This window comes from Halichondria panicea, chromosome 2 (genome assembly GCF_963675165.1).
Source record: "Halichondria panicea chromosome 2, odHalPani1.1, whole genome shotgun sequence".
Taxonomy (NCBI): Eukaryota; Metazoa; Porifera; class Demospongiae; order Suberitida; family Halichondriidae; genus Halichondria; species Halichondria panicea.
This window is the reverse complement of record NC_087378.1, coordinates 8494410-8511724: the sequence shown is the minus strand read 5'-3', so window position 1 is coordinate 8511724 and position 17315 is coordinate 8494410. Positions and strand designations below refer to the sequence as shown.

The 17315-nt window shown below is 45.7% G+C and overlaps 3 protein-coding genes across 3 annotated transcripts in view; 2 read left to right on the top strand and 1 right to left on the bottom strand.

Annotated features, from left to right (window-relative positions):
• The window catches only part of LOC135331513 (nuclear pore complex protein Nup107-like), a 13614-nt gene extending 3355 nt beyond the window's left edge, over positions 1 to 10259 (top strand). Inside the window, exons 15-41 of the mRNA XM_064526701.1 lie at positions 1705 to 1853; positions 1904 to 1952; positions 2003 to 2072; positions 2121 to 2185; positions 2236 to 2283; positions 2375 to 2413; positions 2556 to 2652; positions 2697 to 2872; positions 2941 to 3043; positions 3114 to 3202; positions 3263 to 3334; positions 3986 to 4039; positions 4090 to 4164; positions 4220 to 4264; positions 4391 to 4459; positions 5364 to 5480; positions 6043 to 6082; positions 6380 to 6463; positions 6526 to 6716; positions 6790 to 6893; positions 6954 to 7046; positions 7364 to 7568; positions 7933 to 8251; positions 8412 to 8758; positions 8878 to 9015; positions 9520 to 9669; positions 9812 to 10259. Coding sequence (XP_064382771.1) covers positions 1705 to 1853; positions 1904 to 1952; positions 2003 to 2072; positions 2121 to 2185; positions 2236 to 2283; positions 2375 to 2413; positions 2556 to 2652; positions 2697 to 2872; positions 2941 to 3043; positions 3114 to 3202; positions 3263 to 3334; positions 3986 to 4039; positions 4090 to 4164; positions 4220 to 4264; positions 4391 to 4459; positions 5364 to 5480; positions 6043 to 6082; positions 6380 to 6463; positions 6526 to 6716; positions 6790 to 6893; positions 6954 to 7046; positions 7364 to 7568; positions 7933 to 8251; positions 8412 to 8758; positions 8878 to 9015; positions 9520 to 9669; positions 9812 to 10039 — 3216 coding nt within the window. The 3' untranslated portion in view covers positions 10040 to 10259. The remainder of the gene's footprint in view (positions 1 to 1704; positions 1854 to 1903; positions 1953 to 2002; positions 2073 to 2120; positions 2186 to 2235; positions 2284 to 2374; positions 2414 to 2555; positions 2653 to 2696; positions 2873 to 2940; positions 3044 to 3113; positions 3203 to 3262; positions 3335 to 3985; positions 4040 to 4089; positions 4165 to 4219; positions 4265 to 4390; positions 4460 to 5363; positions 5481 to 6042; positions 6083 to 6379; positions 6464 to 6525; positions 6717 to 6789; positions 6894 to 6953; positions 7047 to 7363; positions 7569 to 7932; positions 8252 to 8411; positions 8759 to 8877; positions 9016 to 9519; positions 9670 to 9811) is intronic.
• Positions 10260 to 10519: 260 nt separating this feature from the next.
• LOC135331505 (uncharacterized) lies at positions 10520 to 12794 on the top strand. Its single transcript, XM_064526694.1, has 2 exons — positions 10520 to 10600; positions 10970 to 12794. Exons 1-2 carry the CDS (start codon positions 10587 to 10589, stop codon positions 12684 to 12686), a joined length of 1731 nt encoding a protein of 576 aa, XP_064382764.1. The 5' UTR covers positions 10520 to 10586; the 3' UTR covers positions 12687 to 12794.
• On the bottom strand, positions 12686 to 17247 carry LOC135331504 (mitochondrial proton/calcium exchanger protein-like). The gene is made up of 12 exons (XM_064526693.1): positions 17162 to 17247; positions 17078 to 17115; positions 16647 to 17026; positions 16450 to 16593; positions 16067 to 16207; positions 15886 to 16001; positions 15628 to 15835; positions 15192 to 15443; positions 14319 to 14540; positions 13902 to 14065; positions 13539 to 13680; positions 12686 to 12913 (listed from the first exon to the last, which is right to left on the bottom strand). Exons 1-12 carry the CDS (start codon positions 17212 to 17214, stop codon positions 12803 to 12805), a joined length of 1971 nt encoding a protein of 656 aa, XP_064382763.1. The 5' UTR covers positions 17215 to 17247; the 3' UTR covers positions 12686 to 12802.
• Between the last annotated feature and the right edge of the window lie 68 nt (positions 17248 to 17315).

Below are 17315 nucleotides of genomic sequence, written 5' to 3'. Positions count from 1 at the left end.
AAGTTCAAAGGAGAAAATCCCAGAGAAAACTGTTTTAGAGATTGGTGAGTTGTTTACATACTAAGTAGTCAGTCTGTTGGTTCTATTTCTGTAGTGGTTAAAACTAGTACATTAGTATATGTACAAGCAGGAGTCCTTATACACTCCTGGTACAAGGAAGTGTAGTATTCACATTATTTTCTAATGTAGGTAAAAAGAACATTTTCAAGCTGCAAGCAAAGCTAAAAGAAAACGCCTATGTACTTCTTATGCAACAGAGGTTGGAGAACTAGGAAAAGAACAAGTATAGGATAGACTACACCTAAGAGTAGAATATGCGTCTATGTAACCTCCGCGGTTGCGGTTAGCCCGAGGCGCAAAGCCGAGGGAATCTAACCGTAACCAAGGCGGTTACTAAGACGCATATTCTACAAGTGGGTGTGGTCTATCTAACTTGGACTTCATTGCGCATGCGCGAGGCGTGGTTATAAAAAGCCAGGTTTGGTGCGTAGCAACAGAAATTGAATTTGTGCGAGCTGGAGAGCTGTGAGAGACACCAGTTGACAGAAAAAGATAAGAAGACGGCTTCAAAACAATGAAAAAACTTAGTAAAGCTTGTGAAACGCTTCTTGAAGATACTGGAAAGAACAGACAAGTAAAAAGAACCTAAAACTATGCTAGAACTGACTGTAACACTACAAGAAGAAGAATGAAGCTCTGTGGTGGAGTGGAGGGGGTATAGAGCAGACTGGACCGGCATGGAACCTTAAAAAACTCAATAGAAAGTGTCAAGCGACTGCTAAAGTGTTTTTGATGCTTCCTGGCCCCCCTTGCCCATGCCCAACTGGAAAAAGCAATACAAAGCAACAGTGGACATGGAAAGAATGGATATTGACTGAACAAACTATTGCATTCTGTGTTTTTATAATGTTTTGTCATCTTCTTGTCACTTTCACTAAAAATTTCATTTCAACTTTTGAGAACTTCCTGCAAATTATTTGTCACTTCCTGTAGAATATGTGTCCATTTCCTGTAGAATATGTGTCCACTTCCTGTAGAATATGCGCCCATTTCCTGTAGAATAAGTACCTTCTTGTAGATTATGCTTCCATGTAATCTACTGTTTTTAGCCAATCAGATCAATTACAGATGATGTAATGTAGTCTAAGTATATATAGCACAAGTCCTGTATATAATGTGATCTACTGTATGCTGCAGTTTTATATTGGATAGACGATATCTTAAGTTTCCATGGTAACAATGGCAAGGGCATCATACGTGCATAAAGCAAGCAGCACACGTGCTACATGTATGTAGCAATCTGGAAGCATAGGTGTGAGACAAAAGCATCACACACGTTATGCACACGTGTGACATGTGTGTGGCATGCATACCATACACGTATGCCACACACAAGCAATACATAGGTGCAGTACGCGTGCATACAATAAGAGCAGCACGTGTGCAGACTGCATTCACAGTACATTCATGGGGCACTCTTAGTACAGCTTTTATGTTACTCTCCTCCTGCACTTGTACCACGCTTGAGTGCGAAATTCTGAAGTGTAGCACACGTGTGGCATACATGTCAGAAGTGTGTGCTATGAGAGTATATGCGTGCAACTGATATGTGCCACACACGTGTCACACTCATTGCATTTCTGTAAGGGATTTGCATACAAAAGGGTGGGCTCTACTTGCATGTGTGTACATACCCTCCCTCAGATTCTGCCTGCCTGCACGAGTTGGCTTGACAGTGTGTGGGCATACTTCAAGGGAGCAGTGGATGTACTGACAGAGCGCAGACTAAGAGCAGCTAATCCGTCCACTGGCCTGCCACAAGTTCCCCTACCATCTGATTATTGGAATGCTATGTGAGTGGTCAATGACCTTACGATTGCTGTCACCTTTGACCCCACCACAGCTTGGCTCCAGAGCTCATCTTTCAAGAGATTGAAGCCAGTCCCAATGCTGTAAGAGATTGTGTGTGTAATAATACACCATTGTCCATGACATCCTACAGATGGTGTTGAAACAAAGTAGGAATCCATTTCATGTTGTCCAGAAGTTCATCATTTTAGGAAACCTAGATGGTGAGTATTTGCACATGACGTGGCACATATTAACCCTTGCTGCTGCAGGCATGGTGACTGCCATGCATGGCTGGCTGGGGGACAACCCTAACCTCTATCTGCTGAGATTCATGGTAAACCATTCAGTGTGTCTGACAAGTTAGTCACTCATCCACTACCACAGACTCACCTAACACTGTTAGCCCAAGCCCTTGGTCAAGTGGACACAGAGGTAAGGCTCTACCCCAGTGTGCCCCTCTCATGCCCCCCTCTCATGCCCCCCCTCTCATGCCCCCCTCTCACGCCCCCCCCCCATTATACAGGATGAGCGTTGCAGTGATATTATACAGGCCTATGTCAAGGTATTACACACACAAATAATTAATTCACTCATCATATATTTATTATTGTAAGTTCATTGTTTAATTCTAGACATGTATATTCTTGCAACATTTAGCGTCACCTTGATTAGATTGACCAGTACATGCGTTGTTATCACTACAGGGTCTGATAGAGGACAAGTTCCATACGTGTGTAGCTGTCTACACTGTCAGACTGCCACACCTCCTCCAGATCACATGTTATGCCTCGCTCCTTGAAGGTAGGTCATGTGATATTAATAGCATGTCATGTGATCTCTTACAGGCATTGATGATCCGGCTGATCAGCGCGAGTGTTTAGAGCTAGGGACTGCAGCTGGGCTGGATGTGGCTGTCATCACAAAGTCTGTTGTTGAACACATGAGGCACAGTGGACCAGATGAAGGGACTGGAGACTCTGGGCCAGAGTGGGTCCCCCTCAAGGACATAGAGATCACTAAGGTGTGGGTGTGTGTTAAGTGACTCTGTGTATTGTGTGTGTGTGTGTGTGTGTGTGTGTGTGTGTGCAGTTGGACAAGAGCAAAATAGAGGTCATCCGATGGCTCATATTTGACAGGGGTCAGAGGTCAGAGGCTATTCATCAGGGCAATGCTCTAATGAGGCAGTTCCTAGGTAAGCACACACACACACACACACACACACACACACACACACTGTGTCTGATTGACCACACCCACTTTAGCCACTCGGAAGCTATCAGCAGCCGAGGCACTGTTTCGTAAGCTACCCTCTGACTCTGTGGAGGTTGTGAGGAGAGTGTGGGCCAGCAAGGTAGGCCACACACACACACACACACACTAGTACCCAGTACTAATCGTCCCCACTGTATAGGCAGGAGACAGTCCTCTGCCAGCGCACCTGGTTAATGATATTCATGAGTATTGCTGCATCCAGGCCTACCTCGTGAGTGTGTCAGCCCTCCCTGTATAAGTTTTGTATTTCAACCATTAAATTTACTCGTCTAGTGAATTGTAAAAACATGCTATAAATGTACCACATTAATAGCCCCCCTCTCTCTGTATGAAACCCCCCCCCCTCTCTGTATGAAACCCCCCCCTCTCTCTCTGTATGAAACCCCCCCCCTCTCTCTGTATGAAACCCCCCCCCCTCTCTGTATGAAACCCCCCCTCTCTGTATGAACCCTATGAACCCCCTCTCTCTGTATGAAACCCCCCCCCTCTCTGTATGAACCCCCCTCTCTCTGTATGAACCCCCCTCTCTCTGTATGAAACCCCCCCTCTCTGTATGAACCCTATGAACCCCCTCTCTCTGTATGAACCCCCCCCCCCTCTCTGTATGAACCCCCCTCTCTCTGTATGAACCCCCCCCCTCTCTGTATGAAACCCCCCCCCCTCTCTGTATGAACCCCCCTCTCTCTGTATGAACCCCCCCTCTCTGTATGAAACCCCCTCCTCTCTGTATAAACCCCCCTCTCTCTCTGTATGAACCCCCCTCTCTGTATGAAACCCCCCCTCTCTCTCTGTATGAAACCCCCTCTGTATGAAACCCTGATACTAGTCCTGTGTATCTATCTGTGTCTGTGTTTACTTGTAGGAATGCCATGCGTCCTTCAACGAATGGTTCCGTCATTTCCACCACAGCAAGCCCGTGAGTTACCCAGCATAGTTATTGTAGTGAGTTGATAAGTGCTGTGCCAGGAGTGTCCCTCTGAGCCTCATCATGGAGGATTCACTGACAGCGTGGCCTATGAACACAAGCTGAAGCAGTACGAGGTAAAATCACACTCTCTCAGTCCACTAGCTACTAACCTGCCTGCATGGTGCACAGAGTGATGAGCAGAACTGGTCCAACCAACTCAACTCTTTATCTGAGGTGAGCTATGGTTGATATCCAATAGTGTGCTTAATAATGTGTTCAGGCTTTTCTGTTTTGAAGAAAAATCATATAATACATCCCACATCCACGCACACACATCCCACACCCACACACACATATCAGGATGTGGAGGCCAGTCTGTATGGTGTCCTACAGTGTGGGGATAGTGGATGGATGGTAGACCCTCAACAAGTAAGCCAGTAATACATTCCTTTTTACCTCACTTGAAATAAGCAATGCTACTCTAATTGACCTGCAGTGTGTAGACTAGTGTACAGAGCCTATAGTGTGGTCCCACTGTGTACACTGTAGACTAGTGTACAGAGCCTATAGTGTGGTCCCACTGTGTAGACTAGTGTACAGAGCCTATAGTGTGGTCCCACTGTGTAGACTAGTGTACAGAGCCTATAGTGTGGTCCCACTGTGTAGACTAGTGTACAGAGCCTATAGTGTGGTCCCACTGTGTAGACTAGTGTACAGAGCCTATAGTGTGGTCCCACTGTGTAGACTAGTGTACAGAGCCTATAGTGTGGTCCCACTATGTAGACTAGTGTACAGAGCCTATAGTGTGGTCCCACTGTGTAGACTAGTGTACAGAGCCTATAGCGTGGTCCCACTGTGTATCACTGTAGCTAGTGTACAGAGCCTATAGTGTGGTCCCACTGTGTACACTGTAGCTAGTATACAGACCCTATAGTGTGGTCCCACTGTGTACCACTGTAGCTAGTGTACAGAGCCTATAGTGTGATCCCACTGTGTGCACTGTAGCTAGTGTACAGAGCCTATAGCGTGGTCCCACTGTGTACCACTGTAGCTAGTGTACAGAGCCTATAGTGTGGTCCCACTGTGTACACTGTAGCTAGTATACAGAGCCTATAGCGTGGTCCCACTGTGTACCACTGTAGCTAGTGTACAGAGCCTATAGTGTGGTCCCACTGTGTACACTGTAGCTAGTGTACAGAGCCTATAGTGTGTAGTCCCACTGTGAACACTGTTAGTGATTGACTTATGTTTTCTCTGATAACGTTTGCATTTTCAAGTACATGTATGATTATAGTGGGTTGTAGTTAAACCATATTGTGTATGCACATGTTAGGCTGAGGAGGTGGACCTGCGACGTGCCTCCCAGCTGGTGTTACTAAGGGAGATATGCATCCCTCAAGTGACTTTCCTCTTGCACACTGTGTTGAACTCTACTGGGCAAACCAGGAAGGTGAGTGGGCGGCACAATACACACCACACACACCACCACACACACACACTCACACCCACACACACACACACGTACACACACACACACACACACACACACACACAGTGTCTTCGACTGGCTGACATTGTGGCCTCTGAGCAACATCAACTGTACAAGGTATGTAGCTCAGTGTGTCTCTGGTTATCACTTGCGTATGTAATCAGGTGTTTAGAAGCCATGAGTTGGACCGTCTGCTCTGCCTCCTCCAACAAACTGCCATCACTGCACTGGGGGACAAACAGCATGATCTAGGATACCCTCTATAAGGAGAAACGTTCAGCTAATAATTGTTGACTCAATTGGATTCATTGTTACTATTTCCTGTTGTGCTTGTAACGTAACTTGAACTGTGTATGTGTACGTCATTGGAAAATTTCTTTGAGACAATAACAATATTATTTCCCTGACAAGTATCTACTAGTACGTAAGTACGTGTAGCTAGCTGTGTACCAGTGCGTGTGAGGTTTGGAGTAGGTTGAAGAGTGTTCGCGCAATGGCCATGGACCTTGAAAACATAATGCAGGACACTATTGTCATTGAAGCTCGCTTCAGAGAGAAGAAAGGTAGATTGTGATTATGGTGTGTGTGTGTGGACCTAGCACAGTAGGTCTGGTCTACTGTGTTTGTAGTACACTGTTAGCCTGGGCTAGCTAGCTATGTGTAGAGGTTAGAGGTTAGAGGTGTTTTGTCAGGGACAACATAAGTCCTTCTCAGTGTCAAGAAATGTACTGTCTTAGTGAACCAATAAGCAAGGCAATTAACAAGTCAATTACTGACAAACAAGAGCCACTTAATGTCATCACCTTGTCTCTAAGACACACACACACGCCCACACACACACACACACACACACACCACAGGCGACAGAGGGCGTAGTAGAAAGTGGAAGGATATGTTGAAACTGCCACCAGTTGCACAATGTTTGAGTCTCAGAGATGGCATTAGTGAGTTAACCCCTTGCACTCACTGTGGGGGATAGTTGCATTAACCCTTTTGTCCCCACTAGACCACTCGTATGAACACCTGGTGGAGGAACAACCAATCGGCTGTCGCTTATTCTTCTTGTTCTGTCAGAGAGACCTTGAGTTGTCCAAGTGTGTCCGTGTGATAGAAGCCCTAGAAGAGTACGTGTTGGTACCTGAGGAGAAGGCACTCTCTTCAGCTCACAAGCTCTTCCAGGAGTTCTTAGAACCAGAGGTAGTGTATCCATCTGTGTCACTGTGTGTGTGTGGGTGTGCCTATGGCTGTGTTGATGTGCTTGCTTGTATAGATGCCCACTCGAGTGCAGTGTGTATTGAGAGAGGAGGCTGAAAAGGTGAAGAGGAAGTTGACAGCCTCAGAGTCACCTAAGACATTGTTTGAAGAATGCCGACAGTAAGCCACACACCACACACCCGCCCACCACCACCCTCACACACTGTGATCCTTGTGTAGGAACGTTCGTGAGTTTCTGAGTGGACAACCATTTATAGAATATCTTGATAGTCAGCATTTCTGGCGCTACTTGCAATGGAAGTATCTCGAGAGGTGAGTTACAGTGGGTTGCAAATTTTCGTATGAATTGCCTAATTAAATATTAAATATTCGTATTGCTCAGGATAGCGACGTTGAGCCTATTGCAGTACTTACAATAATTTCGTAGTTTCACAATTTTTGCAAGAATAAAATTGATACCAAAACCTATACCCCCAGTATGACATCACGAGTTACATCTCAAAGTCTTCTTGTTTGGTTGTTGTTCACGTGCAAACTATTCCAGTAATAGGGTAGTGCATTTCTTCCTCTTCCCTATTGGTGGTACTGACTGATTGGTACTAACCACTGTCATCCTGTCACACACTCAGAGCTCCAGTCACAAAGAACCTGTTTAGAGTGTACCGAGTATTAGGCAAGGGAGGCTTTGGTCTAGTGCACGCTTGTCAGAGCAAGCCAACTGGGAAGATGTACGCACTCAAGAAACTGGAGAAGAAAAGGGTCAAAAAGAGGAAGGGAGAAAAACTGGCTCTGAATGAAAAGTTGATCTTGGAGAGGGTCAACAGCCGATTTGTGGTATGCCCCCCCCCCCCACACACACACACACACAGTGATGTTCCAAGTGGTGGCCCCCCCCCACACACACACACACACAGTGATGTTCCAAGTGGTGGCCCCCCCCCCCCCCACACACACACACAGTGATGTTCCAAGTGGTGGCCCCCCCCCCCACACACACACGCACACAGTGATGTTCCAAGTGGTGGCCTCCCCCCCCCCCCCCACACACACACAGTGATGTTCCAAGTGGTGGCTATTTTCAATCCTCTACCTAATAGTAAACTAGGACCACCACTGACCAATGTGGGTGTACATAGAATCCTTTGGTATGCATTTCCCTCCTCACCATGGTTACCCACCCACCCACACACACGTACAGGTAAGCCTGGCTTATGCCTACCAGACTAAGGATGCTCTCTGTATGGTCCTCACTCTAATGAACGGTGGGGACCTGCGCTTCCATATCCACCATATTGGATCCAGTGGTCTAAGCATGGAGAGAGCTGTGTTCTATGCTGGGGAGATTGCTAGAGGGCTGGCTCATCTGCACTCTGCTAGAATAGCCTACAGAGATATGAAACCAGACAACATACTGTTGGATGATCTTGGTCATGTTAGGATATCTGACCTTGGCCTGGCTGTGTTAATACCTGAGGGGCAATCAGTGCGTGGGCGTGTTGGTACTATAGGATATATGGGTGAGTGATGGTTATCTCTGTAGATCACACTTGTTTAGCAGCTAGGGCTATATTTCCCAGGGAAGTATACGCTAATCTAAGCTGATCTAACTCATTAGTATTTGGTATCTATGTAATGCTTGTGGGATGTAGCTGGATGATGAGCTGTTTGTGTGTGCAGCTCCTGAAGTGATAGACAACCATCGCTACACCTTCAGCCCTGACTGGTGGGGGCTTGGCTGTGTGGTGTATGAGATGATTGCAGGAGAGTGCCCCTTTCGTAAGAGGAAGGAACGAGCTTCTCGTGAAGTAATCGAGAAGAGAGTTCGCGAGAGTTCAATCACGTACTCCTCAAAGTTCACTCCTGAGGCTTCTCTATTTGTGTCTCAACTGTTGGAGAGAAACAGTTCCAACAGATTGGGACGAAGTGGACGTGGGTTTCAGGATGTCAAGTCCCATCCATTCTTCCAACAGATTAACTGGAAGCATCTCGACGCTGGTGTGTGTGAGCCACCATTCACCCCCAATGTAAGTGGTCTCCTTCCTTGCACACACACACACACACACACACACACACACACACACCACACACATCACACATCACACATCACACTATCCCCACACTGCATCTGTTACTACCCCATTAGCCCAGAGCTGTGTATGCTAAAGATGTATTGGACATTGATCCATTCTCTTCGATCAGAGGAGTTGAGATTGAGGAACCAGATAATGAGTTTGCTGGCAAGTTCTCTACTGGGGCGGTCTCTAAACCATGGCAGGATGAGGTGAGCTAGGCTCAACCATCTTCCCATACATTGTTTACAACATCTTAAAAGCAAAAAGCTACTCTAGTTGACCTGCAGTGTGTGGACTAGTGTGCAGAGCCTATAGTGTGGTCCCACTGTGTGCACTGTAGCTAGTGTACAGAGCCTATAGTGTGGTCCCACTGTGTACCGCTGTAGCTAGTGTACAGAGCCTATAGTGTGGTCCCACTGTGTACCGCTGTAGCTAGTGTACAGAGCCTATAGTGTGGTCCCACTGTGTACACTGTAGCTAGTGTACAGAGCCTATAGTGTGGTCCCATTGTGTACACTGTAGCTAGTGTACAGAGCCTATAGTGTGGTCCCACTGTGTGCACTGTAGCTAGTGTACAGAGCCTATAGTGTGGTCCCACTGTGTCTGTAGCTAGTGGTGGACTTATGTTTTCTCTAATAAGGTTTGCATTTCAAGTGAAGTGAAAAGTATGGAGGGGGCTATATCTCATGACATGTGGTCCTCCCTCACTGCAGATGATTGAAATGAAAGTGTTTGATGATGTGAACAAGTTGTACCCAATAGAGGCCATGAGCCTGGACTCTAACTCTCCCCTAGGACCACCCTCACCAACAGACAGAACAGGCTGGACTAAACTAAAGAGATTCTTCAGATTCAAGAGACAGGTACATGTACACCTGTAGTTAGTCAGCTATAGTTACCCAACCAAGGATTATCTGCATGCATGATTATAACCTTCTTATGGTAACTACATGCTTATAAATACTTTATGTTGATGTCCCCACACACACACACACACCCACACAGTCGTCGAGTGCTCCTGAGAGACAACCAACAGCTAGTGCTGTGGAGGTGCCGTCCTCTCTGATACAGCTCCCTGAAGCCACACCCCCTACACCTGAGGCCACTCCCCCTCCACTAGAAACCACACCTCCTGTGGATGACGCCACTATTGATATTAACAGTGACTTGACTAACTCTACTAACCCTGGAGGTTCTAATGATATTCCTGATCCTCTCCCAGACAGTCTCTAGTATGTGTGTCACTATAATGTTGATAGCACGTGTTCAGCACTAGTCGTTTATAGCTCATCTAATGTCTGTCAGCTTTTGTAATTAATTGCACCTTATAATTATAATTATTTTGTAATTCCACATTTTTTATAATTAATTTTCTTGATTATAATTTTAATTCTTGTCGCAGTAAAATGGCCGCGGTCAAATTCATTATATAAAGTGGGTGTGTACGTGTGAACATTGGATACCTAAGGCCACTCCAAATGAGACTGTAGTTTCCCGTCCAACTCGCACTTCCTGCTTTAGCTACTGCATTAATAGTCATTATGGCCATTATTATCCAATGAAATATTGAAATTACTTGTTCTTTGTTTACTGTTTGTGGGCGTATGTGCGTATGGTTACATTTTTGTGGTGATTAATTAAATTCGTTGATGACGCAACACATTTATAATGAGATTCATAGTAATGAATAATGATAATACTGCTCACACCCCTATATATAATTTACGACAGTCTCATTTGGAGTGGCCCGGTAAAGAGCTGCAGAGACAGAGCTGCTGCAATGAGATCTCTGAGGTGAGTAGTTATATTGCTAGTTTTACACGCATGAATGCATTCATCATGAACTAGTAGCCAGCCCCACTGCACTGCACTGGGATGAAGGCATGCTGTGATGGCAGTGAGAGCTTTGTGGTTGATTGTACACCCATTACTAATTGAGCTAGACCACCGTGATTGTTTGTAAACAATGAGGAATAGACTAGTATATATATAAAACAATATAGTGCTATTGTGTGAATGTCCCATACACTGACCTAGTACTAGACTAGCAGTGTTGTGTTGTGTTGTACACTGACCTAGTAGCAGTGTTGTGTTGTGTCTTTGTTCTCATGAAAAGAGACTTCAGGAATTGCTATTACACTAATGGATCCATTCTCTACACAGGAGTGACACTTTGTGCTGCCTGGTTCTCAGCTGTGTAGCTGTCTCTGGAATAATGGTCCTGCTCTCACTCACTCTGCAAACATCACCTCTCATCACTCACTCTCCTGCAACTGTTATAACTACAACACCCAAACTAGCGTCCATTACAACTACCAAAGTAGTGAGGATTTCAAACTTATCGAATATTGATCAGAAGGCATCTGTTGTAAGTATTCAAGTACCTATTACAAGCCCAGTTATGGGCAGGGAGGACAATCGCCATTCCTTGGCAGTCAGTGTAGGTAGGAGGGATCCTGGCTGGCAGTCAACACCTAAATCACTTGAATCACTTGACAACACTACAGACTTTGTCATATCCGTACCTAAAATACCCCACTCTCACCCACCTGACTCCCTCTCCCAGGCTATAAAGCAACCTCCACGACATATGTCATCTCAGAGGAAACTGGCTAGTAACCCTACGAGGAACAGAACAATGCACATGGCTGCAGCTAGACTGGCTAGTAACCCCACGAGGAACAAAACTATGCACATGGCTGCAGCTTACAATCCTTCAGTGTTGAACACTACAGTGCAAGCCATCAGAATGAGGAACACTGTAATAGTGGATGACACGATTGCCCAGTTTGCCAGTAAACATGATGTACTGCCTCTAGTGGCCTTCATTGACACTAGACAACGTTACAGCCACTCCAACGCAACTATTATCCTAGTGCAAGTCAGAGACACTAAGAAAATACGTTACAATAGAATAATCGGTTGTGGGATTGACAATATTCGAGCAGTAGCGTTCAGAGTCAAGCCATTGTTGGTGTATCGTAATTGGATTCATGCCAATGTGCCCAACTTGAGCCACAGTGAGGCAGTGGTGACATGTTATGACTTGCCTGCTATTAACGGGAGTAAAGCATTTGTGTTGTATCGACGCTACAAGGTGCCTGGATTGCTACAGGTGTATAGTGAACGTCCTGTGATATTGACCTCTAGTGTTGAACCCGTCAAGCCCTTCTCAGTGGTGGTGTGTACTACAGTGTATGGTAGTCCTCCCTGGCTCTCTCATTGGCTGCGTTATCAGACAACCATTGGTGTTGACTATATTCACTTGTATGCTCAACAATCATTCATAGACAATGGAGGAATGGGCAATCCTGATCTACAGAAGCTACTGGCAGATCAACGACTGATTGTGGACATAAGGAGCACTCATCTAAACAGCTCTGAGGTCTATTACTACTCACAGCCGCTATATTACCAAGACTGCCTCCTCCGATATAGAGGTGTGTATGACTTTGCCATGCTCATTGATACAGATGATTTCTTTGTTCCTCGAGTGGCCCATCAACGTGATGTTCACTATTATCTTGAGCAGTTCTTCCCGGGAACAATGCACACTGCCTCTGTTAAGTTGGATTGGATTCGTTATTTTCCGTCTTGTGGTTTCAGGACACCGTTGGAGGAGATCACTGATGGCAACCTAACACACCATCTCTCTACCTATACTGGCTATAAGGAATACGTCAAGTCCATTCATAGACTTGAGCATGTGACTGAGGGGGCAGTACATGAAGTAACTTATCTCATGCCGGGGTACAAGAAATCCACAGCCTCAAACACTACAGCATACTTTGCTCATATACGCAAGACTAATGGATGCCAGCCCCACTCACAGGTACAGAAAGCACAACACATGAACATCGGTCAATATGAAGATACTTAGGACAACTTATTATTTAGTCATGCCAATCAGGTTTTTTTATATCAAATGTAAATGTAATAAATTTAAATACTTGTATATACCAAGATCATTAGTATTGTCAATAAAACAGACTACAGTTATTTGGTGGCTCTAGATTGAATAATATCCTCTTTCTGAATGAGTTCTTTGATCTGAGCAATGTGCTCTGCTTGTATTCCGGTGTCCTCCAAAGCCAGACTCTCTATGACCTGCACGTACATGTAGTGGAGGCAGTGCATGTGTACATAGCAGTATACGTGTAGTGGAGGCAGTGCATGTGTACATAGCAGTATACGTGTAGTGGAGGCAGTGCAGTGGGTACAGGCAGTGCATGTGTACATAGCAGTATGCGTGTAGTGGAGGCAGTGCAGTGGGTACAGGCAGTGCATGTGTACATAGCAGTATGCGTGTAGTGGAGGCAGTGCAGTGGGTACAGGCAGTGCATGTGTACATAGCAGTATGCGTGTAGTGGAGGCAGTGCAGTGGGTACAGGCAGTGCATGTGTACATAGCAGTATGCGTGTAGTGGAGGCAGTGCAGTGGGTACAGGCAGTGCATGTGTACATAGCAGTATGCGTGTAGTGGAGGCAGTGCAGTGGGTACAGGCAGTGCATGTGTACATAGCAGTATGCGTGACTGTGTATAATATATGTACGGTACAATCCTTTTCACCTCACGGGAATTAAAATTTAAAAAGCAGAAATGCTACGCTAATTGACCTCAAGTGGTGTACAGATATAGTGTGGTCCCACTGTGTACACTGTACATAGCTAGTGGTTGACTTATGTTTCTCAAAAGGTTTTTTCAAGCCAGGTGATGAGATGCTTGTTCCTACCTCTGCTATCTCAGAGAGGTGTATGGCACCATCACTGTCAGTATCCAGTACAGCCACTATCCTCTTGACTTTAGCATCTCCACTAATCTCCTTAAGAGCTGCCAGAGCATCTTCTAGCTGAGAGCAAGAGATGACGTCACTCCTAACAATTGTGTGTGTGTGTGTGGGTGTGTGTGTGTGTGTGTGTGTGTGTGTGTGTGTGTGTGTGTGTGGGTGGGTGTGTGTGTGGTGTACATGTACAGATTATGAAACAGGCTAATTGTGGGAAATATCCCAATCAAAATGGTAATCAAAGTATCATCAATACAGCTTTATTGACAGAAATTGATGGCTTTGGGCTATAACAAGTGCACAATGACTCACCTCTGCTGCTGCAACTGGTTGAGTTGTGTTTCATCCACACCCTCTAATTGTGTAACAGTTGTGTCAATCTCTCGAAGCATGGCCTCCACTCGTTTGCCCAGTCTAACACTTCCCTTGCTCTCCACCACCTCGTCAGCTGCTTCCACTGCCAAGTCAGCAACATCCTACACACACACACACACACACGGGGGGCATGGTCACACACACACACACACACACACGGGGGGGGGCATGGTGACACACACACACACGGGGGGGGGGGCATGGTGACATACATTGTTGGAAAGGTGTAGTCAGTGATGTGTGCCCATAATTTTCAAAGTGGTATATTTTCAATTCCTCAATCTTTAATTATTACAATTATTTGCCGAGTCCATTATGTGGTGAGTGGATAATTATGTCTAGAGGTGTAGGTACCTCCACATATTCTTCTCTTTCCTCCTTTAGCTCCTCCAGTTCAGCCTTTTCCTCTGCCAGAGCCCGTTCTCCTTTGAGTGAGGATACAGCTGCACTTATATTACGCAACTCCTCTGCTGATATTCCCTCGTCTATTGGAGTGGGTGTGGTCAATGAAGGGGCATGGTCAACAATCTCCTCAGTAGCTCTCCGAGTGACATCAGCAGCTTCAGCCTCCACTTTCTGTGAGGGTGTGATATAAGTGAGGCCAGGATATGATTGATGGCCATACACTGGATTGCAGTGCACTTGCAAACAGCAAAACCAATTACACGAAAAAACCCTAAAAACCTATATTAGGCTGCATGATTATAGTGTAATTATCTCTGAGTAAAAATAATAACTCTGGCTTAGTGGTTAGGATGATGGCTTCGTAGATCACATGATAGATAAGGTGTGGGCCCTTTTGGGGACTTTTCTTCACAAATCAATAAGTAAATTCCCTAACTTTTGAAAGTCTACATGTATGTTATGTGGTCTATTATGGCATGCCAAGGACTTGTACATAGACATACATTTATCACTTCTTTAAGGCCACTCCAAGTGATACTCTGGTCTGGTCCACCGCCCGCATCAGATGTTATTCTTGGATTCTACTCATTATTTCTACTACGCATGTGCAGAATGGTCCATGTGGTACAAAATAGCGTGATAATGATATTCATTTGAGATTCATAAGGTGAAATCAATAATGACATAATGAGAAAAGCCGCCCGCCCGCATGCAATTAGAGAAACTTCAGGACCAGAAACCAGAGTGTCACTTGGAGTGGCCTAACAATGGTACATGATGACAACATTATGAGGACGCAAATACAGTGCACTTAGTTCTCACCTCTCTGTCCATCTCTGCAGCCTCTTCTTTAATGAGCTCCTCTTGTTGTCTCAACACCTCCAGACGGACCTTGTTATCCACAATCTCTCCCAGTGTGTCAGCCACTAGCACTTCAGTCTCTTCAACAATGGATTCTGGTAGAGAAGAGAGTGTGGTCTTGAGAGCAGTGGGCACATCCTCAGGTATGTAGAGTGCTCTGGAGAGAAGGAGGAGAGAGGCTGGGATCTGCTGATGGAGGTGCAACTCAAGCCACTGGAGAGAGAGGGGGTTAAGATCATTGGAAAGGTAATTATTGAATGCATTAAAATTGGACAACCTAAACACAAATTACGGGCACCCAAGATAGACCAAAACGGCTGAATTCTAAAAAATAACGCAAGGCTATAGTAGCCTTTGCTTTTGTCAAGTTGATGTATACCAATCTATATACACACACCTGCTGTAGTTGAGACTTGAGTCTTTCCTCTGGCATACCAAGAGCCCTCATACCTCGTGCTTGACTAGCTCCCTGGAGTTCCTTGACAGTGAGAGAGGACACTCCTTCATTGTCTATCATCTGATCATCAGCGCGCAACTGTCGAAGCTTCATACGCAACTGGAAACGCAGGAAATTACTGGAGCCAATGGGTTGGAGTAGTAGCAACCTGCAGTAACAGAGTAGTAGTACCACTAAGCTGCAGACTGCAGTACTGACTTGCAGAGTGCCTTGAGCTGTGGTTGTGAAAGGTTGTCCAGTGTCAGCTCATCCTCAAACAGTTTAGAGAACTTGAGTATCTCTTCAGTACTTGCCTGCTCCCCACTACCCGTTATCTGTGAGGGTGTGTGGGTTTGAGGAGTGTGCATTGTGAGGGTGTGTACACTAACGAGTGTGGTACCTTCTCAAAGAACTTAGCAAACTCTTGCACTGATTCGCTGCGTCCTTTGGTTCGTCCAGTGACTGCCATCTCTTCAATCGTGCTCTGGAGGAATCTTGCCATTGTCAACTTGACCTTCAGCTCAGATTTCTTGCGTTTTTCCTGTGAAGGGGAGGTATGAGAGAGTAGTCATGTGAGGTATGAGAGTAGTCATGTGAGGTATGAGAGAGTAGTCATGTGAGGTATGAGAGAGTAGTCATGCGCAGAGAATTATTCAAATGGTGACTATTTCAATCCTCAATCTCATTTAGCACACAATTTGCCTGGTAAACTAGCCTAAGAGATGGTTATTGTGTCTAGAGGTGGTTAGTACCAACCACCACTGCTGAACAGCGTGGGGATACCTTAGAGGAGGTGCTTTGGAAGGTAGAGGGCAGAGCATTGGGGAACAACCACACATACACTGGCAGCAGGAACTCCATGAAGGGGATGACGACAAACACAGAGAACGGTACAACACGAAATATATCACCCACTGTTCGCCGAAACTGTACACCAGCAAGTGTGGCAGGTTAATATATAGTGAGGTAGTGTAGCTCACCTGCTTCTGTTCCCTACGAGTGAGTGAGTGACCACGCATTGTCTTCATGAGGAGTCTAACTGCCACCCTCAAGTCCAGGGCTAATAGTCTGAAGCCATGATAATAGTGCAAGGCCACATCCTTCACACGCTTGACTAATGAAGGCTTGATCTGAGGAGGACCACTGGGTTCAGAGCTCAACACTTTCCTCTTGTTCTCTTTAACTGTCTCCACCGCTTTCTCAACTGTGGCTTTCTTATCGAGAGAGTGTGTGGAGGCGTGTAGCCATCGTGTGGAGTGTGTGGGGGCGTTTAGCCAATGTGTGAGGGGTGTGGAGCATGTGGGGGCGTGTAGCCAGGATGAAATTCGATTGAACTGATCAGTATTGGTAGATTGTGAGGCTGCATGATACAAACAGAGTCAGTTACTACCTCTAGCTAGCTTTATAGTACCTGAGCTCCATTGAAGACAGTGAGTAGCAGTGTATCGTCTGAAGAGAGAGGTGGGTTAGGTACACAGTGCAGGGAGATACTTACAGTGAGTGCAGTCTCCCAGGAGAGCCCCTACACCAAGTCAGCAACCAAGACATCTTCCCTATGATTGCATGAAGATGGGCGTGGCCATTGAGGGATATGATACGCCCATCTCTGGACTTGTTCTGGGGTCAAAGTTTAATATCTCAGTTTTACT